Source organism: Falco rusticolus, chromosome 3 (genome assembly GCF_015220075.1).
Source record: "Falco rusticolus isolate bFalRus1 chromosome 3, bFalRus1.pri, whole genome shotgun sequence".
Classification (NCBI taxonomy): Eukaryota; Metazoa; Chordata; class Aves; order Falconiformes; family Falconidae; genus Falco; species Falco rusticolus.
The window spans coordinates 109007764-109035517 of NC_051189.1; the positions used below are offsets into that span (position 1 = coordinate 109007764).

The window sequence follows — 27754 nt, forward strand, 5'->3', positions numbered from 1 at the left end:
TTTTCTCCCTTCCCCCCATCAGCTGGAGTCGGAGTATTATAAGGTGCCTGGGGAGCAGGTGGTCAGCGTGGTCTTCATCAAGTGAGCTGGGGGGGCTGGGGTGGTTTGGGGGGCTGGGGAGGGTTGAAGGGCTGGGGGGGGTTGGGTTGGTGGGGAGGTTTTGGGGGTGTGTGGGGGTTGTGGGGATGGGGAGGTTTGGGGGGGGAATTGGGGGGTTTGGGGGTGCGGGGGGTGTCGGGGTGCAGGGAGGACCCTGATTTGGGGGTGCAGGGGAAGCTTGGGGGTGATGGAGAAGTTTGGGTGGCTGTGGGGGGGTTGGAGTGATGGCGGGTTTGAGGGTGCAGGGGGGGTCAGGGGGCAGGGAGGGCCTTGATTTGGGGGTGCAGGGGAAGCTTAGGGGTGATGGAGAGGTTTGGGGGTGCAGAGGGATCGGGGATGACCCTGATTTGGGGGTGATGGAGAGGTTTGGGGGGGCAGTGGGGGTTTGGGGGTGCAGAGGGGTCGGGGATGACCCTGATTTGGGGGTGCAGGGGAAGGCTGGGGGTGATGGAGAGGTTTGGGAGTCTGGGAGGGGTTTAGGGGTGCAGGGGGAGGTTTGGGGGTGTAGGGGCTATTTGGAGGGGTGCGGCAGGGAGACTTTGGGGTGCTGACCCCTCCCCCCTCCCTCCCCCCCAGAGAGCTGGAAGGCGACGTCTTCGTGGAGCTGGACGTGGGCTCGGAGGGGAACGGGGACGAGGAACAGCTGCGGGGGGTCTTGCGGGACCTGGTGGCTGCCGGCTCCATCGCCTCCTACCTCACCTCCCCCCACGGCTTCCAGTTCCGCCGCCTGGGGGCTGGTGAGCTGGGGGGGGGGGGCTTTGGGGGGGCTCCGGGCTGGGGGTGCTCCGACCACCCCCTGTTAATCCATATCACATCCCCTGCTCGCCTGAAATGGCGTGTCTCATCTCCCCCCCCCCCCCCCCCCCCCCTTATTTCTGGTGGGTGGATATTGTGGGGGGGTGTCAGCCTGACTGTGCCCCCCCCCCCAGTGACCCCCCACCCACGTGCTTGCACCCCCTTGGAGTTCACCTGCGGCAGCGGTGAATGCGTCGCCGCTGAATACCGCTGCGACCGCCGGCCCGATTGTCGTGACGCCTCCGACGAGGATGGCTGTGGTGAGCCCCTCCCCCCATAACCCCCCCTATAACCCCCCCCTCGCTACCCCATTTCCCTCTATAACCCCCCCATCCCCACAGAGCCCTTGACACGGATGCCCCCCACCACCGCCCGCCCCGCCACCACCCGCCCGGTGAGCACCGTCATTGTCGCTGCCACCGCCCCCCCACGCCGCCCGCTCACCCCGCGCCCCCCCAAGCCCCCAGCCGGGGGGTGCCGAGTGGGCGAAGCCCCCTGCGCCGACGGGCGCTGTGTCCCCCGCGATTACCTCTGCGACGGCGAGCCCGACTGCGCCGACGGCAGCGACGAGGAGGCTTGCGGTGAGTTTGCGGTGCCGCGGTGAGGGTGGCACTGGGGGCACCCTATGGGTGCTGACCCCCCCACCCCATCGCCCAGGCACCCCCTCGCCCTGCGAACCCAACGAATTCAAGTGCCGCAACGGGCACTGCGCCCTGAAGCTTTGGCGCTGCGACGGCGAGAACGACTGCGGCGATGGCAGCGATGAGACTGATTGCCGTGAGTGTGGCTGGGCTGGGGACACGCGTGGTGACAAGACCCCGCTTGACGTATGTCACCGTCACCGCTGCAGCCACCAAGGCACCCGGTGCGGCGTGCGGGCCGGCGGAGTTTCGATGCGTGGCGAGCGGCACCTGCATCCGTGCCAGCTACCAGTGCGACCGGGAACCCGACTGTCCCGACCGCTCCGATGAGGTCGGCTGCGGTGAGTGGCATCCGCAGGGGACGTGGTGGCCAGGGAAGGGGACACCTCTGCTGGGGGGTGTGCCCAGCGCTGGGTTGGGGACCTTGTGTTGTGGCTGCTTGCGGGGGGTGCTGTGCCAGAGCTGTGCTGGGGGTGCGGTGCTGTGGCACCAGGCAGGGGATGCTGTGCCGTGGCACGGTGCTGGGTGCCGCACTGGGGACCCTGTGCCATGGAATAGTGTCAGGTACCATGCAGGAACCCCATGCCACACAGAGGACCCTGTGCCGTGGCACAATGCCAGGTGCCACACTGGGGACCCTGTGCCACACTGGGGATGCTGTGCTGTGGCACGGTGCCAGGTGCCACACTGGGGATGCTGTGCCATGGCACGGTGCTGGGTGCCACAGTGGAGACCCTGTGCCACACTGGGGATGCTGTGCCATGGCACAGTGCCGGATGCCATGCTGGGGACCCTGTGCCACACTGGGGATGCTGTGCCATGGCACGGTGCCGGATGCCATGCTGGGGACCCTGTGCCACACTGGGGATGCTGTGCCATGGCACGGTGCCGGATGCCATGCTGGGGACCCTGTGCCACACTGGGGATGCTGTGCCATGGCACAGTGCCGGATGCCATGCTGGGGACCCTGTGCCACACTGGGGATGCTGTGCCATGGCACGGTGCCGGATGCCATGCTGGGGACCCCGTGCCATGTGATGGCACAGTGCTGGGTGCCATGCTGGGGACCCCGTGCCATGGCATAGTGCCAGGCGCCATGCTGGGGACACTGGCGTAGTGCCATGCTGCTGCCCCATTGCCAGGCTGGGCTGTGTGGGGTGCTGGGGGGCTGCGGGTGGTGACGGGGGGCTGTGGGCAGTGCCCCCGCAGGTGGTGTCGCTGCCACAGGAGGCGGTGCGGGCCGTGCCAGGCCAGACCGTGACCTTCACCTGCGCTGCCACCGGCGTCCCCACCCCCATTGTCACCTGGCGCCTCAACTGGGGCCACACGCCCAGCAGCCACAGGTAAGGGGGGGGGGGAAGGGGGTGTGGCCATGGGGGTCTGGGGGAGGGGCTTGTGCTTGGGTGTGACCTGGGGGTGGGGTTGTGTGTGCTGGTGGGAGGGGCTTGTGCTGGGGGAGAGGGTTGCACTTTGGGAGGGGGCTTTGGTGGGAGGGGCTTGCACTGGAGGGCATGTGGTGGGCGGGGCTTGCACTAGTGGGCAGGGCGTGCAATGAGGGGTGGGGCCTGGGCATTAGGGCATGAGTGGGCCACCCGTGCCACTTGCTGGGTACCGCGTGGGCTGGGCACTGAGGATGCCGGGTGTGCTGGGCACCGTGTGGCTGGGTGTACAGTGTGTGCCGGGCACCGTGTGTGCCATGTGTGCCAGGCACCGAGTGTGCTGCGTGTGCCGTGTGTGCTGGGCGCCGTGTGTGCCACCTGTGCCAGGTGTGCCGCGTGTGCTGGGCACTGAGCATGCCGTGTGTGCTGGGTGTGCCGGGCACCGTGTGTGCTGGGTGCCAGGTGCCAAGTGTGCCGCGTAGGGTGTCGATCGTGAGCGAGGCCGGGCAGGGCACACTGACCATCCGGGATGTGAAAGAGGCCGACCAAGGTGCCTACACCTGCGAGGCCATCAACACCCTCGGCATGGTCTTCGGCATCCCCGACAGCATCCTCACCGTCACCCGCCCCGGTGAGCATCCCCTGCCCTCCCCTCCCCATCCTACAGTGTGCCCCATGGCACTGTCACCATCACCCACCCTCTCTGGCAGGGCCGTGCCCTGAAGGCCACTTCCAGGTGACGGGGACATCCCGCTGCCTGCCTTGCTTCTGCTTTGGTGTCACCACCGCCTGCCGTGCGACCGCCCGGCACCGCCATCGCCTCCACCTTCGCTTTGACCGCCCCGACAACTTCAAGGGTGAGTTATGGGGACGAGGGATGGAGGACAAGGGACACCCCAGGGGCTGAGCATCTCTCCTTGTAGGTGTCAACGTGACAGTGCCGACAGTGCCATCTCCACCAGTGCTCTCGGCCACCCAGCTCCACGTGGACGTGAGCACTGAGGAATTCCAGCTCCTGGATCTGTCCCGCCGCTTCCTGGCCCTTGACGCCTTCTGGGCGCTGCCGGACACCTTCCTTGGGGACAAGGTGACACCAGGGTGGGGACAGGGCTGGGGATGCCGGCAGCACAGCTGCTGACAGCCCGTTGATGCTGCCAGGTGGATGCCTACGGGGGAGCACTGAGCTACGGGGTGCGGTACCGGCTGGGGCGGGGGCCCCCAGAGCCCACCGCCCATCCTGACGTGGTGCTGCGGGGCCACGGGCGGCAGCTGCGGGCGCGCGCTGGGGCCACCCAGCCCGATGTCCTCAACCGGCGGCATGTGCCCTTCACCGAGGTGTGTGGTAGTTGGGCAGGGGTGGGGGTGGTGGGTGGGTGGTGCTGGTGATGATGGGTGTGGGTGATGTTAGTGGTGGCGGGTGATGCCGGTGGTGGGCAAGTGATGCCAGTCTTGGTGGGTGGGTGATGCAGGTGATGCTGGTGGTGGTGGGCAGGTGGGTGATGGTAGATGGGTGATAGTGGAGTGGTGCCGGTGGTGGCGGGTGGATGTTGCTGGTGATGGATGAGTGATGCCAGTGGTGGTGGGCTGATGATGCGGTGATGGGTGGGTGATGCCAGTGGTGGCAGGTGATGCCGGTGGTGGGCAAGTGATGCCAGTGGTGGTGGGTGGGTGATTCAGATGATGCCAGTGATGGGTGGGTGATGTTGGTGGTGGCGGGTGGGTGATGCAGGTGATGATGGTGGTGGTGGTGGGTGGGTGATACTGGTGGTGGGTGGGTGATGGTGGTGGTGGCAGGTGGGTGGGTGATGGTGGTGGTGGCAGGTGGGTGATGCAGGTGATGGGTGGGTGATGCTGTTGGTGGCGGGTTAGTGATGCTGGTGTTGGCATCACCCTGGGGTGACACTGGTATCACCATCCTGGCAGGACCACTGGGAGGATGAGGAGGGTGCCCCAGTCAGCCGGGAGCTGCTGCTGCTGGTGCTGCAGGAACTGGAGGGCATCTTCATCCGGGCGGTCTACGATGGGCGCATGGCCAGCGTGGGGCTCAGTGACGTGGCCATGGATGTCACCAGTGCTGGTGACACCGGCCTGGGGCCAGCCGGCGACGTTGAGGAGTGCAGGTGACTACCAGCAGCAAGATCACAGGCCCGGTGCCACCACTGCCACGATGCCACTGTCATACTGCTGTGTCCCTAGGTGCCCCGTGGGCTACACTGGGCTGTCATGCCAGCGCTGTGCCACACGCTTCGAGCGGGTGACGAGGGGACCTTACCTGGGGACCTGCTCTGGTTGTGGCTGCCACGGCCACTCCAGCACCTGTGACCCCGTTTTTGGGCACTGCCTGGTAAGGGCAGGGGGTTGACAAGGGGATGGGGACATGGTGCAGTGCCACCTCCCTCCATGCCACATGTGTCTGTTTCCCCCAGAACTGCCAGCACAACACGGAGGGTCCCCAGTGCGAGAAGTGCAAACCTGGCTTCTTTGGCGATGCCACCAAGGGCACGGCCACTGCCTGTCACCCCTGTCCCTGTCCCTACACTGAGCCGTCTCGCAGGTGGGTGCCCACCACAGTGACCTACCCCTCAAATGTCACTGCCCTGGTGTGTCACCATCATTGTCACCCGCAGGTTTTCGGAGTCGTGCTTTTTGGACACGGATGGCCAAGCCACCTGTGACGCCTGCGCGCCTGGTTACGCTGGCCGCCGCTGTGAGAGGTGGGTGAGGGGTGTCCCTATAACCCTCCCCCCAACCTGAGACCCCCAACCCATCACCCATCCATCCCCGTAGGTGCGCCCCAGGCTATGAGGGAGACCCCATCCAGCCGGGTGGCAAGTGCACCCCGATTGGTGAGTGGTGGGAGCTGGTTGTGGGGTGCCCCCTCCCCCATCCAAGGGTGCCCCCCCACCCATGGGTGCCCCCACCCTCACCCTCACTGCCTGCAGGCCAGGAGCTCGTCAAGTGTGACACCCGCGGGGGCAAGGACGATGCCGGTGGCAAGTGCCGCTGCAAGGTGCGGGCAGGGCATGGCGGGGGGGCTGGGTGTTCCCATCCCCCGTGGCACCCAGTCCGGTCTCTGAGGCACCCAGTGTGCCCCCCGCATGAGACCCAGTCTGATCCCTGGGGCACCTATCCCATATGGGGATCCCACCCCCATAGCCCCTATTCTCAGCGCCCCCCCTGAGGTATCCAGTCCAATCCCAGCAGCACCCCATCTTATCCCACACAGCACCCAGTCTGCTCCCTGGGGCACCCAGTCCGATCCCCCATGGCACCTATCCCGACCCCCCAATGGCACTGAGTCCATGGTACCCAGCCTGATCCCCCCAGCACCCATGCCGCCCCTTCCCAAAGCACCCGGTCCGATCCCTGGGGTACCCAGTCCCACCCCTCCCACAGCACCCCTTCCCACACCCCCAGCACCGAACCTGACACCCCCCCCCGCCCCAACACCCAGTCTCATCCCTGGGGCACCCAGTACTCATCCCCACCAGCACCCATTCCCATCCCCCGTGGCACCCACCTCCCCACCCTGCTGTACCATGTCCCGGTCCCCCAGCGGGTCCCACCCTCCCCGGTACCCTGGCACCCCCACCCACGGCGCCCACCCCCTGCAGCCCAACGTGCGGGGCCGGCTGTGTGACGCCTGCGCCGCCGGCACCTTCCACCTGAGCGCGGCCAACCCCGACGGCTGCCTGCAGTGCTTCTGCATGGGCGTCTCGCGGCACTGCGCCAGCTCCGCCTGGCACCGCCACCAGGTACCGCGTGGGTGCAGCCGGGCTGTGCCGGGCCACCCTGCGTCATCTCGTGCCGCATCTTGCCGTGTTGTGTCATGATATGGTGTTATATGCCATGCTCTGCCGTGCCGTGTTGTGTTACGGTGTGCTGTGCCGTGCCATGTTGTGCTGTGCCATGTTGTGCCATGCCACGTCATCCTATGTCATGCCATGCCATGCTGTGCCATATAGTGCCTTGCCATGCCATGCTGTGCATATAGTGCCTTGCCATGCCATGCTGTGCCATGCCCCGTCATCCCATGTTATGCCATGTTGTGTCATGTTGTGCTGTGCAATGCCATGTTGTGCCATGCTGCGCCTTATAGTGCCTTTGTCATGCCATGCCACGTCATGCCATGTCATGCCATTGCATGTTGTGTCACGTCGTGCCGTTGCAATTGCCACGGTGTGCCACGTCATGCCATGTCGTGCCATGGCATGGTGTGTCACGTCGTGCCGTGCAATGCCACGGTTGTGCCACGTCATGCCATGTCGTGCCAGGCATGGTGTGTAACGTCGTGCCGTGCAATGCCACTGTGGTGCCACGTCATGCCATGTCGTGCCATGGCATGGTGGTGTCACGTCGTGCCGTGCAATGCCACGGTGTGCCACGTTCATGCATGTCGTGCCATGGACATGGTGTGTGTCAAGTCGTGCCGTGCATGCCACGGTGTGCCACGTCATGCCATGTCGTGCCATGGCATGGTGTGTCACGTCGTGCCGTGCAATGCCACGGTGTGCCACGTCATGCCATGTCGTGCCATGGCATGGTGGTCACGTCGTGCCGTGCAATGCCACGGTGTGCCACGTCATGCCATGTGTCATGGCATGGTGTGTCACGTCGTGCCGTGCAATGCCACGGTGTGCCACGTCATGCCATGTCGTGCCATGGCATGGTGTGCACGTCGTGCCGTGCAATGCCACGGTGTGCCACGTCATGCCATGTCGTGCCATGGCATGGTGTGTCACGTCGTGCCGTGCAATGCCACGGTGTGCCACGTCATGCCATGTCGTGCCATGGCATGGTGTGTCACGTTGTGCCGTGCAATGCCACGGTGTGCCACGTCATGCCATGTCGTGCTGTGCCATATGGTGCCATGCTGTGCCGTACTTTGCTGTGCAACATTGTGTTATGCTACATAGTGCCATGTCGTGCCGTGTTGTACTGTGCCATGCCATGGAGTGCCATGCCATGCCTCGCTGTGCCATGCCGTGCCATGCCATGTTACACTGTGCCATCTCATGCATTGCTATGCCGTGCCATATAGTGTTGTGCCGTGCCTTGCTGTGCCATACTGTACCGTGCCGTACTGTGCCGTGCCGTGTCCACCGCCAAGCCCCTTCTCGCTCTCCTTGCAGGTCCTTCTCACGGCTGAGGAGACGCCGGCGCTGAGCCTGGCCAACCCGGCTGGCACGCAGACGGTGGGCGATGGCATCCGCTTCTCCTCCCCGCGGGAGCTGCTCTTCGCCGCCTTCCCCACGCTGCCCCGTGACGTCTACTACTGGGTGCTGCCCGCGCCCTTCACCGGTGACAAGGTGCCAGCACCAGGGCCGGCTGGGGGACAAACTGGGTGTCCCCAAGCCCAGCTGAGCCTCACTGCATCCCGCCCCGCAGGTGACATCATACGGTGGTGAGCTGCGGTACGTGGTGACGCATCGGGCACTGGTGGGTGCCCAACCTTTGCTGCACCAGCCGGATGTCCTGCTGCAGGGCAATGGCATCCTCCTGAAGCACTTCTCTGATGCCACCCCCCCCTCCGGCGTCCCCACCGCTGTCACCGTGCCCTTCCGTGAGGTGAGGACCGGTGGGTGTCCCTCTCCTTCCCTGGGATGGGGTTGGGGACATGGTGGTCACTGCCTGGTTGTGCCCGTAGCATGCCTGGCGACGGACGGACGGGCGCGATGCCACCCGGGAGCATCTCCTGATGGCTTTGGCTGACGTTGACCTCTTCATGATCCGGGCGTCCTACTCGGATCAACCGGAGGAGAGCAGGTACCAGGGACAGGGCAGGGGACGCTGGGGACATGGGGGCAAGGGCAGGCAGGGCAGTGGGGACCTCCTGTCTCTCCCCACAGACTGGCCGATGTCAGCCTGGATGTGGCAGTGCCACATGCCACCGGCCGCCCGCCCGCGCTGGAGGTGGAGGATTGCGCCTGCCCAGATGGTTACCGCGGTGCCTCCTGCCAGGTGAGACCCTCAGTGTCCCCTCACCTCAGCGTTGGCAACACTGAACAGTGGCCCACCCCCTTGTCCCCGCGTCCCCTCCATAGGACTGTGACACCGGCTACACCCGCAGCACTGCAGGGCTCTACCTGGGCACGTGTGAGCCGTGCCAGTGCCACGGCCACGCTGCCGAGTGCCACCCTGAGACTGGCGTCTGCCAGGTGAGCTGGGGACAGTGGGAGGACACCCCGGGGACCCCCGTGGCAGTGCCACCGATGCCATCGCCCCACTCCTTTGCAGGGCTGCCGGGATCACACGGAGGGCGCCCAATGTGACAAGTGCCAACCCGGCTACTACGGTGATGCCACCCGGGGTACCCCGGGTGACTGCCAGCCCTGTCCTTGCCATGGACCCCACGGTGACACCCAGTAGGTGCCACCCCCTGGTCCCCTACATCCTTGGGGACACCTGGCAGGGTCTCAGCCACCCCGTGTCCCCTCCGCAGGGTGACAAAGAGCTGCTTCGAGGACACAGATGGGCAGCCCACCTGCAGCGCCTGTGCCCCAGGACACAGCGGGCGCCTCTGCGAGAGGTGCCAAGGGAACCCGGGCTGGGGGCTGGGGGTGGGTTTTGGGGTGCAACCCCCCCCCCATTGGCTTTTTTTGTCCCCCCACCCCGTAGGTGCTTGCCTGGGTATGTGGGGGACCCGCTGAGGGGAGAGCTGTGCCGAGGTGAGTGGCATGCTGAGGGGACAAGGTGGTGTCCCCTGTGGTGGCACTGAGGGGGGGTTACGCCTAACCTGCTGTGCGTCCCCCCGCCCAGAGCCGGGTGTCCCCAGCGGGCAGTGCCAGTGTGACCCACGCGGCAGCACCGGCGAGGGCTGTGACGCTGACGGGCAGTGCCGCTGCAAGGCGAGTCCTGAGTCGTCCCCCCAGCGTGTCCCCAAGCCCTGGGAGAGGGTGACAGGGCCATGTCACCCCCGCCCCGTGTCCCCCCCCAGGCCAATGTGGAGGGTCCCCGCTGTGCCACCTGCCGTCCCCACCATTTCCACCTGAGCGCTGGCGAGCCGGCTGGCTGCCTGCCCTGCTTCTGCATGGGCATCATCCAGCACTGCGCCAGCACCGCCTATGCCCGCGGCACCGTGAGTGACCCCTGCCACGTCCCCAGGGTGTCCCCACATGTCCCCAGCCCCGCTCACCGGTATCCCCATCCCACAGGTCCGGACGCCCTTCGCTGCCGGTGATCCCCAGGGATTCGCCTTGGTGAACCGGCCAGCGCAGCACCCGGGGGGCACCGGCTTCAGGGTGGAGCCGGGCACCCCCCAGCCCCGCTTGACCTACGACCGTTTTTTGGGGAGCTGCCCCCGATCCTACTACTGGCAGCTGCCGCCACCCCTACCAGGGGGGACAAGGTAAGGGGGGGCGTCACCCGGGGACAGGGACAGCCGGCTGGCTGGAGCAGCTGCCCCACGGGCAGCCCGGGAGGGGGAGGTGGGGCTCAGCCCTGCCGTCGCCTGCCTTTCCTTTTTTCCCTTTTTCTCCCTTGTCTTTTTTTCCTGCCTTTTCCTTTTTGCCCCTCTTCCCCCGCGCCTCTTGCCTCTTTCCCCCGCGCTTCTTGCCTCTTTCCCCCGCGCTTCTTGCCTCTTTCCCCCGCGCTTCTTGCCTCTTTGCCCCCGCGCTTCTTGCCTCTTTGCCCCCGCGCTTCTTGCCTCTTTGCCCCCGTGCTTCTTGCCTCTTTGCCCCCGCGCTTCTTGCCTCTTTGCCCCCGCGCTTCTTGCCTCTTTGCCCCCGCGCTTCTTGCCTCTTTGCCCCCCCTTTCCTCTCCATGCTTCCCCCCCCTCCCTTTCCTCTACTCCCTTCTTTTTTCCCTTTCCTCATCCCTGCCATGTCCCACCACCTTCCCCGCCTCTCCCCACACAGGTGGGCTCCTACGGCGGGCGCCTCCGCTACACCCTGACCTACACCCCGGGGGGGCAGGGAGCCCCCCTGCCCGATGCTGACATCCAGATCACGGTATGGGGGTGCCTGGAGCCGGGGGGGACACACACAGGGTGCCACCAGGACCCCCACTGACCCCTTATATCCACAGGGCAACGACATCACGCTGGTGGCGTACCATCCCGACCTGCTGCTACGGGCACCCCAGACCTTCGAGATTGTTTTTCGGGAGGTAGGGGAGGGGCAGGTGGCTTTTGTCCCTGATGTCCCCCATCCCCACGGCGTGGTGACCCCCCCTTCTGCCCGCAGCAATACTGGCAGCGGCCGGATGGGCAACCAGCGACGCGGGAGCATCTCCTGATGGCTTTGGCAGACCTGGATGAGATCCTCATCCGAGCCACCTACTCCACCAGCACCGCCGCATCCAGCATTGCCGACATCGCCATGGATGTGGCCGTGCCCCCCCAGCCCGGCCTCCCCCCAGCCCCCGAGGTGGAGGAATGCCGCTGTCCCCCTGGGTACCACGGGCTGTCCTGCCAGGTGAGCCCCCAGCATCCTCCCCCAGCATCCTCCCCCCTTCACAGTGATATCTGGGGGGGGTCACAACACTGAACCCCCCCCCCCCCCCGCCCCGGCAGGATTGTGCCCCCGGGTACACCCGCACCGGCGGGGGGCTGTACCTTGGGCACTGCGAGCTCTGCGAGTGCAACGGCCATTCAGAGAGCTGCCACCCCGAGAGCGGCGTCTGCTCCGTAAGCTTCTGTATTACACAGGATTTTGGGGGGCTGGGGTCTCATCCCAGCCTAGACCCCTCCAATTTGTGTGTCCCCCCCCCAGGGATGCTTGCACAACACAGCAGGGGACTTCTGTGACCAGTGTGCCCCTGGTTTCTACGGGGATGCCACCGCCGGTACCCCTGAGGACTGCCAGCCCTGCGCCTGTCCCCTCCCGTACCCCGAAAACCAGTGAGTGCTGGCGCCAGGGCTGGGGGGGCCAGGAAGGGGACGCCCCCCCACCTCACCCTGTTCCCACAGGTTCTCCAGGACCTGTGAGAGCCTGGGGGGCGGCGGGTACCGCTGCACCGCCTGCGAGCCAGGCTACACCGGGCAGTACTGCGAGCGGTGAGGGCTGCGGCCAGCACCCCCAAATCCCCCCCCACCATGGGCTCACCCCCATATACCGACCCCGATGGGCTCACCCCTGTAAGATCCACCCCGATGGGCTCACCCCTGTAAGATCCACCCCTGTAAGATTCCACCCCACTATACCTGCCCTGAAGTGCTCACCCCGATGTGCTCACCCGCATACACTCACCCCCATAGACCTGCCCCAATACCCACCCTGATGGGCTCCCCCCGATAGACCCATCCCAAAGTGCTCACCCTGATGGGCTCACCCCAATATACCAAGCCCCGTATACCCACCCTGATGGGCTTAACCACATGCTCACCCCAATGTACGCACCCCAATAGACTCACCCTGATATGCTCACGCTGATATACCCACCCCTACGAGCTCACCCGGATATACCCACCCCGATATACCCACCCCGATATACCCACCCCGATGTGCTCACCCCGATATATGCACCCCTACGAACTCACCCCGATATACCCACCCCGATGTGCTCACCCCGATATATGCACCCCTACGAACTCACCCCTATATACCCACCCCGATATACCCACCCCGATGTGCTCACCCCGATATATGCACCCCTACGAGCTCACCTGGATATACCCACCCCGATGTGCTCACCCCGTGCTCACCCCATACCCACCCCTACGAGCTCACCCCTACGAGCTCACCCTGATGTGCTCACCCTGATGTGCTCACCCTGATGTGCTCACCCTGATGTGCTCACCCCGATATATGCACCCCTACGAGCTCACCCGGATATACCCACCCCGATATACCCACCCCGATGTGGTCACCCTGATGTGCTCACCCCAATATATGCACCCCTACGAGCTCACTCCGATATACCCACCCTGATGTGTTCACCCCGATATATGCACCCCTACGAGCTCACCCCGATATACCCACCCTGATGTGTTCACCCCGATATATGCACCCCTACGAGCTCACTCCGATATACCCACCCTGATGTGTTCACCCCGATATATGCACCCCTACGAGCTCACCCCGATATACCCACCCTGATGTGTTCACCCCGATATATGCACCCCTACGAGCTCACCCCGATATACCCACCCTGATGTGTTCACCCCGATATATGCACCCCTACGAGCTCACCCCGATATACCCACCCTGATGTGTTCACCCCGATATATGCACCCCTACGAGCTCACCTGGATATACCCACCCCGATGTGCTCACCCCGTGCTCACCCCATACCCACCCCTACGAGCCCACCCCGATGTGCTCACCCCGATGTGCTCACCCCGATGTGCTCACCCCGATGTGCTCACCCCGATATATGCACCCCTACGAGCTCACCCGGATATACCCACCCTGATATACCCACCCCGATGTGGTCACCCTGATGTGCTCACCCCGATATATGCACCCCTACGAGCTCACTCCGATATACCCACCCTGATGTGTTCACCCCGATATATGCACCCCTACGAGCTCACCCCGATATACCCACCCTGATGTGTTCACCCCGATATATGCACCCCTACGAGCTCACCCCGATATACCCACCCCGATATACCCACCCCGATGTGCTCACCCCGATATATGCACCCCTACGAGCTCACCCGGATATACCCACCCTGATATACCCACCCCGATGTGGTCACCCTGATGTGCTCACCCCGATATATGCACCCCTACGAGCTCACTCCGATATACCCACCCTGATGTGTTCACCCCGATATATGCACCCCTACGAGCTCACCCCGATATACCCACCCTGATGTGTTCACCCCGATATATGCACCCCTACGAGCTCACCCCGATATACCCACCCCGATATACCCACCCTGATGTGTTCACCCCGATATATGCACCCCTACGAGCTCACCTGGATATACCCACCCCGATATACCCACCCCGATGTGCTCACCCCGATATATGCACCCCTACGAGCTCACCCGGATATACCCACCCTGATGTACCCTACCAACCCTTATAAGCTCATCCCAATACACTGACCCCAATATACCACCCCAGTGCACCCACCCTGATGGGCTCACCCCTAAATATGCACCCCCAGATGCTCCCGCTGCTCCCCCCTCCCCTGCGCACCCCAATACCCACTCACCCCCTTTTCCCTGGCAGCTGCGCGCCCGGCTACATGGGTGACCCCACGGTGCGCGGGCAGGCGTGCATCCCGGTGGGCTCCCCACTGCCACTGGTGGTCCGCATCCACCCGCCGCGCACCACGGTGGCCCAGGGCAGTGCCGTCACCCTGCGGTGCCAGGCCAGCGGCGAGCCCCCCTTCTATTACCACTGGACGCGAGAAGATGGGCGACCCCTCCCCAAGGGCGCCCAGAGTCGGCGACAAGGTATTGAGTGGCTTTGCAGGGGTGGACTGAGGTGTCCCCAAGGGGGGGACACATGGGGTGTCACCCACGTGTGTGTCCCCCCCTAGATGAGGAGCTGCACTTTGCCAGCATCCAGCCCTCTGATGCCGGTGTCTACGTCTGCTCCTGCCGCAACCTACGGCACAGCAACGCCAGCCGCGCCGAGGTCATTGTCACCGGTAGGTCCTTGTCACCGAGGCAGGGGTGCACACGGACGGAGGGGAGGAGTGGGGCTCAGCTCTCCCATCCCCACAGAGACCCCTAGCAAACCCATCACTGTCACTGTGGAGGAGAAGCGAGTGCAGCGGGTGAAGCCCGGGGCTGATGTCACCTTTGTCTGCACTGCCAAGAGCAAGGTGAGCCAAGGGGACACCCTTGGGAGCCTGTGGGGACATGCAGGGTGCACAGGGACACCCCTGGGTGCTCCCTGGGCCATGCAGAGCATGGGGACACCCCTGCATGCTCATCTACTCACTCGGGGCGTGTGAGCACCCTTGGGTGCCCATGGGGACGTGCGGGACACAGGTGTGCCCTTGGATGCCCACCTGGCTGTGCAGGACATGCAAGCACCCCTGGGTGCCCCCAAGGCCCTGTAAGGCATGTGGACACCCTTGGGTGCCCACCTGATCCCACAGAGCAGAGGGACACTCCTGGGTACCCCAGGGGTCACGCAAGGCACAGGGACACCCCTGGGTGCCCATCCAGCCATATGGACCCCCCCAGCACCCTCAGGTGCCCATGTGCCCCTATGGGGCACCCCAACGCCCCTGGGTGCCCACCTCTCCTCCGTGGGTTGCCTAGGCAGGCTTGCAGCCCCCCCATCCCCAGCAGACAGCCCCCCTGTGTGCCCATCCCCGTGGCCTCAGGCCTCTCTCTCCCCGCCAGTCGCCCGCCTACACCCTGGTGTGGACGCGGCAGAACCACGGGACGCTGCCGGCGGGCGCTGTGGACTTCAACGGCATCCTCACGCTGCGCAACGTGCGGCCTGAGGACGCTGGCGTCTACATCTGCACCGGCTCCAACATGCTGGACATGGACGAGGGCACCGCCACGCTCTATGTCCAGGGTGAGCCCGTGGGGCGCCCGGGCACCAGGGGGATGGGCATGTTCAGTGCCCGGGCACTGGGGTTGTGGGTGCACTCAGTGCTCAGGTGCCGGGGTGATGGGCGTGCTTGGTGCCCAGACGCTGGGGTGATGGGCACACTCAATGCCCAGGCGCTGGGTTGATGGGCACACTCAGTGCCCAGGCGCTGGGGTGATGGGCACACTCAATGCCCAGGCGCTGGGGTGATGGGCACACTCAGTGCCCAGGCGCTGGGGGGTGGTGGACACATTCAGTGCCCAGATGCTGGGGTGATGGGTGCACGCAATGCCCAGATGCTGGGGTGACGGGCAGGCTCACCGCCCAGATGTTGGGGCAGCAGGCATGCTCACTGCCTAGATACTGGTGTGATGGGCATGCTTGGCCCCCACCCACTGGGGCGATGGGATTGCTTGGTGCCGAGATGCCGCGGTGATGGGCACGCTCCCCTGAGACCCTCACCCTTTTGCAGCCCCTTCAAAGACCCAGATGTTTTATGGACCTGTTGAGTTTATGGAGGGGCACAGACCAGGTAAGTCACCGCTGGGGGGGTCCGGGGGAATCCACGTGCTCCCCTCGCCCACTGCATGCTGGGGTTCCACTGTGCACCCCACTACCAGCCGTGCCACGCTGCCCCCCTGCTTCCCACTGCCTGGGGCCAGCATTTGGAGGGGGGGGCCCTGGCGAGCCCTGAGCCCCACTCCTGGCTCTCGCCACAGCCGGCACCGCCGCTGCCCCCACCGCTGCCGTGGAGCCGGCACAGCTGAGTGTGGCACCGGGGCAACCGGCAGAGTTTCGCTGTGTGGTCACCGGCAACCCCCTGCCCACCCTCGAGTGGCTCGGTAGGTGCCCACAGGGGCTGGTGGGGACACACACCAGCACTTGGCTTGGGGACATGGCAACCAGGCGTGACGCTGGGCTGTGTCCCCCAGGCACGCTGCCGCCACGGGCGGTGGTTCAGGGTGGGACGCTGCGTTTCGGTGCTGTGGAGCCCGCCGACGAGGGGTACTACGCGTGTCGGGCACGCAGCAGCGCCGGGCAGCACACGGCGCGTGCCTTCCTCCACGTGCAAGGTGAGCATCGTCTCCATCATCCCTGTTGTCCCCATTGTCCAACCCCATCATTCCATTGCCCCCGTCGTTATCATCTACATCATCCCTGTCACCACCATCATCCCTATCCTTGCTATCATCTATGATCACCCCCACTGCCTTCATCATCCCTGTCACCTCTGTTGTCCTCATCATCCCTGTCAATCACCCACCATCGTCCCCATCGTCTGCATCATCCTTGTTACTCCCACTGTCCCAATCACCATCATCATCCCCGTCATCATCATCCCTGCCATCTCCCATTGTCCATCCCTCCCATCACTCCCACTGTCCCCATCACCCTCACTGTCCCTATCATCCCTGTCATCATCATCCCTGCCATCTCCCGTCGTCCATCCCCCCATCACTCCCACCGTCCCCATTGTCCCCATCACCCCCATTATCCTCATCATCATCATCCCTGCCATCTCCCGTCATCCATCACCCCATCATCCCTGTCAGCCCCATCACCCCCACTGTCCCCATTGTCTCCATCATCCCCATCACTGCCACTATCCTGATTGTCCCCATCATCCCTGTCATCACTATTGTCTCTGCCTGTCACCCACCATTGTCCCTGTCGTCCCCATCTTCCTCATCATCTGCATCACTCGTGTCACTCCCGTTGTCCCCATGGCACCCCACCCCCCGGTGCTGCGCTGACCCCCCCCGCTTCCCTCAGCCGCCAGTGCACCCCAGGTGCAGGTGAGCCCGGAGCGGACAGAGGTGCAGGAGGGCTCCACGGTGCGGCTCTACTGCCGGGTCTCGGGGTCACCCACTGCCACCATCACCTGGGAGAAGCAAGGGGGGACTCTTCCACCACAGGTGAGCCAGGTGCTGGCACCCTTGGGTGCTTGCAGGGGGGTGTGGGTGCACCGTGGGTGCCACTCACACCCACCCTCGTGCCACAGTCCCGCGCCGAGCATGCCGACATCGCCACGCTGGTCATCCCTGCTGTGACAGCAGCTGACGGTGGCATCTACCTCTGCGTGGGCACCAGCACCGCTGGCACAGCCCGCGCTGCCATCGAGGTGGCAGTGGTGCCAGGTGAGGGACACTGGTGGTGGTTGGGGATGGTTTGGGGGGGCCACAACCCACCCGTGTCCCCCCTTTTCCTTCCTGCAGCATTGGCGCCGCCTGTCCGCATCGAATCCTCGTCCCCATCTGTTACCGAGGGACAGACCCTGGACCTCGACTGCCTGGTGGCAGGATCTGGCCCTGCCACCGTGATGTGGTACAAGCGCGGTGGCTCCCTGCCTGCCGGCCACCAGGTAAGACACGGGCAGCATGGGCAGCACTCCAAATCCTGCCCTGTCCCCCCTCTACATGACACCGATGGATGTCCCCAACCCCAGGTTTCAGGATCCCGGCTTCGTGTCCCCCACGTCACGGCAGCTGATTCAGGGGAGTACGTGTGCCGGGCGAGCTTGGGGACCACCGTCCGGGAGGCATCTGCCATTGTCACTGTTGTAGCTGGAGCTGGCTCATCCTATGGTGAGACTGGGCTCGGTGGCACCGGGGGATTCTGGCAGGTCCCGGACAGGCTGGTTATGGCTCTGTCCTCCCCACCAGGGCCACCAGCTTCAGGTGTCCCCGTCCGGATCGAGGCATCCTCATCCACCGTGGCCGAGGGACAGAGCCTGGACCTCAACTGCATGGTGGCTGGGCAGGGACAGGCCACCATCACCTGGTACAAGCGCGGGGGGGCCCTCCCAGCCAAGCACCAGGTAGGGGACCCTGGAGGGGAATGTCACCGACAGGGGTGGTTGGGGTGGCTGCATGGCCCCATGCAAGCCCAGCTGGCACTTGGGCACTTGGCCAAGCTTGAGCAGTCCCATGCAAGCCCCAGCAGCCCCATGGAAGCCCACGTGGCCCTGGTGACCCCCGTGTCCCCTCCCCACAGGTGTCTGGCTCCCGGCTGCGGCTGCTGCAGGTGACAGCGGCTGACTCGGGCGAGTACGTGTGCCGGGTGACCAGCGGGGCCACCACCAAGGAAACTGCTGTCATGGTGACAATCCAGCCCAGCGGTGCCGGCGCCTACTGTGAGTGGGGACAGGGGGTGACAGTGCCAGCTGCGGATGTCCCCACATGCTGTGGCACTGAGTCATGTCTCACATGCTTATGCCGGTGGGGCTCTGCCATGGTCACCAGTGTCACCCTCTCGTCTCGGTCCCCAGCTCCGGGCAGCACGCCCCCCCTGCGCATCGAGTCACCGTCCTCTGCCGTGGCCGAGGGACAGACCCTGGACCTCAACTGCGTCATCGCCAGCCCCGCACAGGCCACCGTCACCTGGTACAAGCGCGGGGGGTCCCTCCCGGCCAAGCACCAGGTAGGGGAGGTGGAGGGACATGTCCCCAGGGGGTGGTTGGGATCAACCCATGGCCCTGTGCAAGCCCCAATGGACCCGTGCAAGCCCCATGGAAGCCCACGTGGCCCTGGTGACCCGTGTGTCCCCTCCCTGCAGGTGTCCGGCTCCCGGCTGCGGCTGCTGCAGGTGACAGCGGCTGACTCGGGCGAGTATGTGTGCCGGGTGACCAGTGGGGCCACCACCAAGGAGACCTCCATCATGGTGACGATCCAGCCCAGTAGTGCCGGTGCCTACTGTGAGTGGGGACAGGGGACGTTACCCATGAGGGGTGACACTGTCCTGCTGTGTCCCCAGATCTGGGACAAATCGCTCCTTAGGGAAGCCACCCATGTGTGCGCCCATCCCAGCTTCCTGGGCTCTTGGTGTCCCTTGGAGGGTCACACATGGTGGTGACCACTGTCCCTAACCTGTCTTGGTCCCCAGCCCCGGGCAGCACTACGCCCCTGCACATCGAGTCCTCATCCTTGTCATCCCCTGTGGCCGAGGGACAGACCTTGGACCTCAACTGTGTCATCGCCAGCCCCGCACAGGCCACCGTCACCTGGTACAAGCGCGGGGGGTCCCTCCCGGCCAAGCACCAGGTAGGGGATGTGGAGGGTCATGTCTCCAGGGGGGTGGTTGGGATCGACCCACAGCCCTGTGGAAGCCCAAGTGACCCCATGGAAGCCCATGTGGCCCTATGCAAACCCAAGTGACCCTATGGAAGGCCATGTCGCTTGTGCAAGCCCAGGTGGCCCCATGCAAGCTCATGTGGCCTCATGCAATCCCAGATGGCCCCGTGCAAGTGCTGATGGCCCTGTGCAAGCTCTTGTGGCCCTGGTGACCCATGTGTCCCCTCCCCGCAGGTGTCCGGCTCCCGGCTGCGGCTGCTGCAGGTGACAGCGGCTGACTCGGGCGAGTACGTGTGCCGGGTGACCAGTGGGGCCACAACCAAGGAGACCTCCATCATGGTGACGATCCAGCCCAGCGGTGCCAATGCCTACCGTGAGTGGGGACAGGAGGGGACAGGGGACCAAGGGACTGTTCCATAGTCCTTAGAGTGACCCTTCCATCTCTGTCCCCAGCCGCTGGTGTCACCCCACCTGTGCGCATCGAGTCCTCGTCCTCCTCCATGGCTGAGGGACAGACCCTGGATCTCAACTGCATTGTGGCCGGGCAGGGACAGGCCACCATCACCTGGTACAAGCGTGGTGGGTCCCTCCCAGCCAAGCACCAGGTAGGGGACCCCAGAGGAGCATTTTGGGGTGGAACAGGGATTTTTTGGGGTGTTGAGGGGTTTGTGTCCCCCTTTTCACATCTGTCACCCCCGCAGGTGTCGGGCACCCACCTGCGCATCCCCCAGGTGACAGCGGCTGATTCAGGAGAGTACGTGTGCCGCGTGACATCAGGCGGCGTCACGCACGAGACGTCCCTCATTGTCACCATCCAGACTGGTGCTGGCTCCTCTTACGGTACTGGGAACGGGTGGGAGGTGACACGTGGACACCATGGAGACACGGTGGCTGCCCCCGCTGACCCCACTGCCATCCCCAGCTGTCGGGGTCACACCGCCGGTGAGGATCGAGACCTCCTCTGCCTCCGTCACCGAGGGACAGACCCTGGACCTCAACTGCATGGTGGCAGGACAGGGCCACCCTCATGTCACCTGGTACCGGCGCGGGGGAGCTCTGCCCCCCAACAGCCAGGTGGGACGCTGGGGAGATGGCATCACCCTGCAGGGCACAGCCCCGTATCAGGCACTGATGTGTCCCCAACTTGTTACCTCTCCTAGGTGTCAGGGACCCGCCTGCGCCTTGTCCAGGTGGCGGTGGCCGATTCAGGGGAGTATGTGTGCCGGGTGACCCTGGGGACCGTCACACAGGAGGCATCTGTCATTGTCACTGTGCCCGGCGGTGCTGGCACCTATTACTGTGAGTGCAAGAGGGCAGTGCTTGGGGACAGAAAGGTGCCACCTCAGTGACAAACGTCCCCTTTCTCTGTCCCCTCCCCAGCCTCCGGTGTCTCCCAGCCCCTCCGCATCGAGTCCTCATCCTCAGCCATCGCTGAGGGACAGACCCTGGACCTCAACTGTGTGGTGGCAGGATCCAGCCCTGCCACAGTGACATGGTACAAGCGCGGTGGCTCCCTGCCCGCTGGCCACCAGGTAGGGCACAGGGGGGGCTCACCCCGAATTTGTCCCATCCTCTGCTCTTTGGTGCTGACTTGTCCCCAAATTGTCCCCTCCGAGGTGTCAGGCACCCGCCTGCGCATCCCCCAGGTGACAGCGGCTGATTCGGGGGAGTACGTGTGCCGGGTGACGTCAGGCGGTGTCACGCACGAGACGTCCCTCATCGTCACCATTGATGACGGAGCCAGCCCATCCCACCGTGAGTGCCACCCTTTGGGGGGACGGGTCCCCACCAGTGCCCAGGACCAGTGGGGACATTTGCCCTTAACTCTGCCCGTACAGCCACCGGTGTCACGCCGCCCATCCGCATCGAGTCCTCGGCATCCTCTGTCACCGAGGGACAGACCCTGGACCTGGACTGTGTGGTGGCCGGGCAGGGACAGGCCACCATCACCTGGTACAAGCGTGGGGGTCCCCTCCCAGCCAAGCACCAGGTAGGTGGGGACACTGGTGCAGTGGCAGACAGTGGCCATGCGTGGCTGGTTGATGCCATCACCTCCTGCCATCATGTCCCCAGGTTTCGGGGTCCCGCTTGCGGCTGTCCCAGCTCTCAGTGGCTGATTCGGGGGAGTACGTGTGTCGGGCGGACACGGGCAGCTTCTCCCGTGAGGCCACTGTCACTGTCACCGTCACCTCCCGGGACAGCTCCAGTTACCGTGAGTGAGGCCATGGGGGCGAGGGAGGATGCCGAGGGGAGATGGGGGACATGGATGACCTCGTGGCTTCCCTGTCCCTTTGTCCCTACAGGTCTGCAGAGCCCCATCATCTCCATTGACCCACACAGCATGGCGGTGGCACCAGGCGAGGATGCCACCTTCAAGTGCCGTGTCCACGACGGCGCCCGGCCCGTCAACGTCACTTGGCGGATGGGACCTGGCCAACATCTCCAAGGTATGGTGGTCCCCAGGGTGGCCCTGGCATGGTCTCCAGGATGGCCTTGGTGCTGATGGCCCCTCCTTGCCCAGACAATGTGAAGATCAGCCCCAATGGCTCCGTCATCTCCATCACCGGCGCCCATGTGGGCAACCAGGGTGCATACCACTGTGTGGCCTCCAACCGCTTCGGCGTCGCCAGCAGCGTCGTCAACCTCCTGGTGCAAGGTGCGAGGTGGCCAGGGTGGCCCTGTCCCTGTTCCCATGTGCTCCAGATGTCCCTGGTATGGTGGTGTCCCCATCCCCATGTCCTCCATGTGCTCCAGATACCCCTGGGGTGATGGTGTCCCCATACCCATGTCCTCTCCACGCTTCAGGTGCTCCTGGAGTGGTGATGTCCATGTCACCATGCTGATGTCCTCCAGGTGCCCCTGGGATGATGGTATCCCCATGCCCATGCTGACATCCTACCCATGCTCCGCATGCCCTCAGGGTGGTGGTGTCCTCATGGCCATGTCAACATCCTTACTTGGCCCCATGCTGATGTTCTCCTCTTTCTCCAGGTGCCCCCACGGTGTCAGTGATGCCACCAGGCCCTGTGACAGTGAAGGAGGGCAAATCCCTCAGCCTGGAGTGCCTTGGCCGGGGCGAACCCCGGCCGCTGGTGCGCTGGAGCCGGCTGGGCTCCCGGCAGAAGGTGGAGCACCAAACGCTGCTGCACATGGACAGCCAGGCCATCCTGCAGGTGAGCAGGGCACCCTGGGGTGCCAGGGGGTGCCTGGTACTCGCTAACCCACCCTGTCCCCCCCTCCCCAGCTTTCACCAGCCAAGCTGGAGCATGCCGGGACCTACGTCTGCACGGCACACAGCGCCCTGGGTTCGGCACAAGCCCGGGTGGATGTCCACGTGGTGACGGCGCAGTCGCACCCCGGGGCCCCTGAGGTCACCGCGCCATCCACTGTCACTGTGGTGGCTGGGGACACCGCAACGCTGCACTGCACAGCCAGAGGTACAGGGAGGCTGGAGGCTGGTGGCAGAGGAGGGGTGTCGTGCCGCGGTACCCTGACACCACGGTGACGGGCACCGGCGTTGCCTGTAGGTGAGCCAGCACCGCGGATCGAGTGGTCAAAGCTGCGGGCACCCCTGCCCTGGCAGCACCGGGTGGTGAACGGCAGCCTGGTCATCCCCCGCGCCGCGCAGCAGGACTCGGGCCAGTACATCTGCAACGCCAGCAGCCCCGCTGGCTTTGCCGAGGTCTTCGTCACCCTCGACGTGGAGAGTAAGGGCGGGGTGGGGGGTGTCAGGGTGCCCCTGGGCCCCTCCTGCCATCTGCACTGTTCCCTTCACCCCCGATGTTGCCATCACCCATCCTTGGCTCCTCTCTGTCCTTCCTCCGCACGCGGCTATCTCCATCACTGCTCCCACCCATCGAGCCCTGCCTCGTGGATCCATCCTCACTCCATCCCGACACTTCCTGCTCTCCATCTCTCAAGCTCCGGCATCCAGCCCTTCCCATGGATGTGTCTGTCTGCTTGTCCCGTCCCAGTGCACACCTGTCTCTCTCCTCCATCCATCCCCTATTCACGGATCTGTCCATCACTCATCCATTCCAGCTCACACCCATCTCTCCATCTCCTTTCACACACCTCCGTCCATCTCTTCCTCATGGATCCATCTGTTTCTCCTTCATCCTGGCACATGCCCATCTCTCCTCTAAAACTCCTCCATCCACCCCTGCCTGGTGGCTTCATCCATCACTCAGCCCTCCCAGCTCACACCCATCTCTCCACCTCCTCTCACACCCCTCCATCCATCCATCCATCCCATCCCATCCTTTGTGGATCTGTCTCTGGTCCAGCCCAGCCCATGCCCACCTCCATCCCCACCCACACCTTCCTATCGCTGCCCTCCTTGCCCTGCTGACCCGTTCATTGCCCCATCCTGGCTGTGGCTGGGCACTGACGGTACCGGCCGTCCCCGCAGCACCACCGTACGCCACCAGCCTGCCGGAGGAGACCGCGGTGCGTGCCGGTGATGCGCTGCAGGTGCAATGCCTGGCCCATGGCACCCCACCGCTGCTCTATGCTTGGGACAAGGTCAATGGCAGCCTCTCGGCCCGCGCCATCCACCGTGCCGGCCTCCTCCGCATCAGCCCGGTGTTGCCCGCCGATGCTGGCACCTACCGTTGCCTCGTCACCAACCGCGTTGGCACTGCTGAGAGCTTCGCCCACGTGGCCGTTCACGGTGAGCCCCCGCCGCAACGGGGACGGTGCGCGCTGGGGAGGCCGGGTACCATCAGGGCTTTGTGTCTTGCCCAGGGGATGCTGGTGATGGTGGTGATGCCGGCGGCGGTCCCTTGACGGTACGGATAACGCCGGGGAGCCTCGTCAAGGGGGTGGGCAGCACCGCCGAATTTGCCTGCACCGTCTCGGGGGACCCCCGGGCACGTCTGGAGTGGCTGAAGGATGGCGGGGAGCTGCCCTCCAGCCACAGCGTGCGGGATGGGGTGCTGCGGTAAGGAGTGGGGGGCAGGGCAGTGGGATCCCCCCTGGGGTCCTACAGCCCGGTTGTGTCCCCACACCCCGGCTGTGTCCCCCCAGGATGCCGGAGCTGGCGTGGGGGGCGCAGGGGGTGTACGTGTGCCGGGCCAGCGCCCCGGGCAGGCAGGTGGAGGACAGGGCCACCCTCACCGTCCAGGGTAGGAATGCACCCGTGTGCCGGGAAATGCCGGCACCTCCCAACCTGTCCCCCACCAACACTGGCACCCCGGTACCCCCATCTCCCCCATGCCCTTGGGCACCCTGGTACCCCACATTTCCCTACACCCATGGGCATCCTGGCACCCGACATCCACCCACGTACCCCCTATTTCTTCTCACATTGATGGGCACCCTATTACCCCCCATCTCTCCCAGTGCCCATGGGCACCCTGGTACCCCTCATTTCCCTACACCCATGGGCACCCGGGCACCCCCCATCACTCACTGCACCCCCCATACACTCCCATGCCCCCTATTTCTTCTCACATTGATGGGCACCCTAGTACCTCCCATCTCTCCCAGTGCCCATCCAAATCTCTCTCCATGCCCACAGGCACCCCAATACCCCCCACCTCTCCTCAGGTTTGTGGGCACCCTGACACCTCCAATCTCTCCTCACACCCACAGGCACCTCGGTATCCCCCATCTCTCCCCAAACCTTAGAGCACCCTGGTACCCCGCCATCTCTCCCCATGCCCATGAGCACCCCGATACCCCCAGTCTCTCCCTGCACCCATGGCCGCCCCAATGGTCTCCCCATGCCCTCGAGCACCCTGTTTCTCCCCATCTCTCACTCCTCTGGTTGGCACCCCCGACCACAATGCCTCCTTGTGCCAGGGGGGGCCCCCAAAACCCCACTGTCCCCCCCAAGCTCTCCCCAGGGCCCTGATCAACATTCGGACGGCGGTGCAGACGGTGCTGGCGGGGATGGCGGTGGAGCTGGAGTGCCTGGGCTTGGGTGAACCCCGTCCCCACGTCACCTGGAGCAAAGTGGGGGGCCATATCCGACCCGGGGTGCTGGTCCGCGCCGGCACCCTCACCATCGAGCGGGTAGAACGGGCAGATGCTGGGCAGTACCGTTGCACCGCCACCAATGCTGTGGGCACCGTGCAGTCCCACGTCATCCTCCATGTTCAGGGTGAGGATTGGCACACGGAGCTGGGGACGCACATGGTGTCACCGCGGGGTGGTGATACCTCCGTGTGTCCCCAGCTGCCCCCCAAATCGCCGGGCAGCCGGAGGTGAAGGAGGTCTCAGTGGGTTCAGCGGCTGTTTTGCCCTGCTTGGCATCTGGCTTCCCAGTGCCGGAGATCACCTGGAGCAAGGTGAGGTGGAGGGATGCAGGGATGGGGATGCAGGGTCGGGGGGGCACCCCATGGGTACTGACCCCCAACCTGCTCTGCCGCAGCTGGAGGGGGAGCTGCCGGCAGGTGCCAGGGTGGAGGGGAATGTTTTGACGCTGCCGGCCGTGCACCATGAGGATGCTGGCGTCTACGCCTGTGCTGCCACCAACCACCGCGGCCAGGAGACTGCTTACTATGTCCTCAAGGTCCGAGGTGAGGATGGATGGACAGATGGATGGACGGAGCGTGGGGGGGAACGTACTCCCACCCCTCCTGACTCTGCCATCCCTGCAGAGCGCCTGGTCCCCTATTTCGGGCAGACGCCCCGCTCCTTCCTCCCCCTGCCCACCATCAAGGATGCCTACAAGAGGTTCGAGATTGTCATCACCTTCCGACCTGATGCTGCTGATGGTGAGCACTGACGGGAGCCCCATGTCCCCTCCGTGTCCCCTCCATGTCCCTTCCACATCCCCTCCATCGTTTTCTCCTCCCTTCCCTCTCCATTCCTCCATCCTTCCATCCCTCCATCCGTCCTCCCTTCTCCATCCTTTGGCTCCCATTCTCTATTCATCTGAACCCACATACACCTTATGGGGGGTTTCTCCTCCATCCTGGGGGTATTTTGGGGACTCCCAGTATGTGACCCCCTCCCCAAGGTGGGGACCACCCTGCCTGACCCACTGCCACCCCACAGGGCTTCTCCTCTATAACGGGCAGCGGAAAACCAGCGGCGCCGACTTCATCTCCTTTGGTTTGGTGGGCGGCCGCCCTGAATTTAGGTGAGACCCATCAGTGGGTGCTATGGGGAGGGGGGGAGAAATGGGTGCCAGCACCCACCCACACCCCTTGTACCCCCCAAAAATAAGGTTTGACGCCGGTTCGGGCATGGCCACCATCCGGCATCCAACGCCGCTGCGGTTGGGCGAGTACCACACCGTCCGTCTGCTCCGCAACCTCACCAGGGGTTCGCTGGCACTGGATGGGCACCCCCCCATTAATGGGACTTCCCAGGTATTTTTTTGGGGGGGTGTGTGTTGATGTGTATTGGGTGGGGGTCAGGGTGCTGGAGGTGGTGCCCACCTGCCTGTGCCTGCAGGGGAAGTTCCAAGGGCTGGATCTGAACGAGGAGCTGTACCTGGGGGGGTACCCCGATTTTGGTGCCGTGGCTAAGACAGGGCTCAGCCGTGGATTTATGGGTGAGTGGCGGGTTTTTGGAGGGCGCCGGGTGGAGGGGCTGAGCCATCCTGTCACTCCCTCCACCCCATCACCATCCCTCCATAGGATGCGTTCGCCAGCTCCGCATCCAAGGGGAGGAGGTGGCTTTTGGGAACATGGACCTGCAAGCACACGGTGTCACCAGTTGTCCCACCTGCCAGGACCAGCCGTGCCAGGTGAGGATGGGGGCTGATGCCCACCCATCGCCACACATCCCCACCTATCGCTGACACCCATGTCACCTCCTCTAGAATGGCGGCGTGTGCCAGGATGCCGAGAGTGGCACCTACATCTGCCGCTGTCCCCCTGGCTTCACCGGCAGCAACTGCGAGTACTCGCGGGCTTTGCATTGTCACCCAGGTAGGTGCCTGTACCCTGGGGATGTCACCCCAATGTCCCTCCCTGGATGGGTTCTCATGACTTGTCGCCCTACAGAGGCATGTGGGGCTGATGCCACCTGCGTCAACCGGCCGGACGGGCAGGGCTATACCTGCCGCTGCCACCTGGGCAAGGCTGGGGAGAGGTGCACCGAGGGTGAGCATGGCTGGAGACACAGTGACAGGGCTGGCACTACCTTGGGGACATGGGCGTGGGATGGGCAGCACCCCAGGGGGATGGACATCGGGCTGGCACCACCTTGGGGACATGGGCATGGGATGGGGACTGCTGTGGGGAGGTGAGCACAGGGCTGGGTCTGCCCTGGGGACATGGGTGCAGGATGGGGAGCACCCCAGGGACATGGGCATGGGGCTGGGACGGCCCTGGGGACATGGGCGTGATGGGGACAGGAGATTA

At 64.7% G+C, this 27754-nt stretch overlaps 1 protein-coding gene across 1 annotated transcript in view; it reads left to right on the plus strand.

Moving 5' to 3' along the window:
- Positions 1-27754, plus strand: part of HSPG2 (heparan sulfate proteoglycan 2) — a 38844-nt gene that overhangs the window by 5909 nt on the left and 5181 nt on the right. The window contains exons 5-82 of the mRNA XM_037379716.1: positions 23-81; positions 676-836; positions 1029-1154; positions 1236-1475; positions 1552-1671; positions 1745-1876; positions 2734-2878; positions 3397-3545; positions 3625-3771; positions 3838-4001; positions 4073-4249; positions 4838-5034; positions 5111-5258; positions 5341-5468; positions 5542-5628; positions 5702-5760; positions 5857-5924; positions 6529-6669; positions 8047-8223; positions 8303-8482; positions 8562-8680; positions 8764-8875; positions 8959-9072; positions 9152-9279; positions 9357-9443; positions 9533-9582; positions 9674-9762; positions 9852-9992; positions 10069-10258; positions 10769-10863; positions 10940-11020; positions 11098-11328; positions 11427-11540; positions 11626-11753; positions 11823-11909; positions 14038-14264; positions 14351-14461; positions 14538-14638; positions 15168-15348; positions 15836-15895; positions 16083-16205; positions 16296-16436; positions 17137-17279; positions 17366-17501; positions 17580-17725; positions 17810-17948; positions 18027-18181; positions 18358-18496; positions 18632-18783; positions 18919-19057; positions 19246-19403; positions 19668-19806; positions 19887-20038; positions 20135-20273; positions 20356-20507; positions 20594-20732; positions 20814-20965; positions 21050-21188; positions 21272-21423; positions 21507-21645; positions 21737-21880; positions 21955-22089; positions 22425-22606; positions 22678-22870; positions 22961-23140; positions 23845-24105; positions 24180-24375; positions 24462-24559; positions 25273-25539; positions 25614-25726; positions 25810-25957; positions 26039-26155; positions 26439-26523; positions 26611-26755; positions 26841-26940; positions 27026-27135; positions 27211-27319; positions 27395-27493. Coding sequence (XP_037235613.1) covers positions 23-81; positions 676-836; positions 1029-1154; positions 1236-1475; positions 1552-1671; positions 1745-1876; positions 2734-2878; positions 3397-3545; positions 3625-3771; positions 3838-4001; positions 4073-4249; positions 4838-5034; positions 5111-5258; positions 5341-5468; positions 5542-5628; positions 5702-5760; positions 5857-5924; positions 6529-6669; positions 8047-8223; positions 8303-8482; positions 8562-8680; positions 8764-8875; positions 8959-9072; positions 9152-9279; positions 9357-9443; positions 9533-9582; positions 9674-9762; positions 9852-9992; positions 10069-10258; positions 10769-10863; positions 10940-11020; positions 11098-11328; positions 11427-11540; positions 11626-11753; positions 11823-11909; positions 14038-14264; positions 14351-14461; positions 14538-14638; positions 15168-15348; positions 15836-15895; positions 16083-16205; positions 16296-16436; positions 17137-17279; positions 17366-17501; positions 17580-17725; positions 17810-17948; positions 18027-18181; positions 18358-18496; positions 18632-18783; positions 18919-19057; positions 19246-19403; positions 19668-19806; positions 19887-20038; positions 20135-20273; positions 20356-20507; positions 20594-20732; positions 20814-20965; positions 21050-21188; positions 21272-21423; positions 21507-21645; positions 21737-21880; positions 21955-22089; positions 22425-22606; positions 22678-22870; positions 22961-23140; positions 23845-24105; positions 24180-24375; positions 24462-24559; positions 25273-25539; positions 25614-25726; positions 25810-25957; positions 26039-26155; positions 26439-26523; positions 26611-26755; positions 26841-26940; positions 27026-27135; positions 27211-27319; positions 27395-27493 — 10807 coding nt within the window. The remainder of the gene's footprint in view (positions 1-22; positions 82-675; positions 837-1028; positions 1155-1235; positions 1476-1551; positions 1672-1744; positions 1877-2733; positions 2879-3396; positions 3546-3624; positions 3772-3837; positions 4002-4072; positions 4250-4837; positions 5035-5110; positions 5259-5340; positions 5469-5541; positions 5629-5701; positions 5761-5856; positions 5925-6528; positions 6670-8046; positions 8224-8302; positions 8483-8561; positions 8681-8763; positions 8876-8958; positions 9073-9151; positions 9280-9356; positions 9444-9532; positions 9583-9673; positions 9763-9851; positions 9993-10068; positions 10259-10768; positions 10864-10939; positions 11021-11097; positions 11329-11426; positions 11541-11625; positions 11754-11822; positions 11910-14037; positions 14265-14350; positions 14462-14537; positions 14639-15167; positions 15349-15835; positions 15896-16082; positions 16206-16295; positions 16437-17136; positions 17280-17365; positions 17502-17579; positions 17726-17809; positions 17949-18026; positions 18182-18357; positions 18497-18631; positions 18784-18918; positions 19058-19245; positions 19404-19667; positions 19807-19886; positions 20039-20134; positions 20274-20355; positions 20508-20593; positions 20733-20813; positions 20966-21049; positions 21189-21271; positions 21424-21506; positions 21646-21736; positions 21881-21954; positions 22090-22424; positions 22607-22677; positions 22871-22960; positions 23141-23844; positions 24106-24179; positions 24376-24461; positions 24560-25272; positions 25540-25613; positions 25727-25809; positions 25958-26038; positions 26156-26438; positions 26524-26610; positions 26756-26840; positions 26941-27025; positions 27136-27210; positions 27320-27394; positions 27494-27754) is intronic.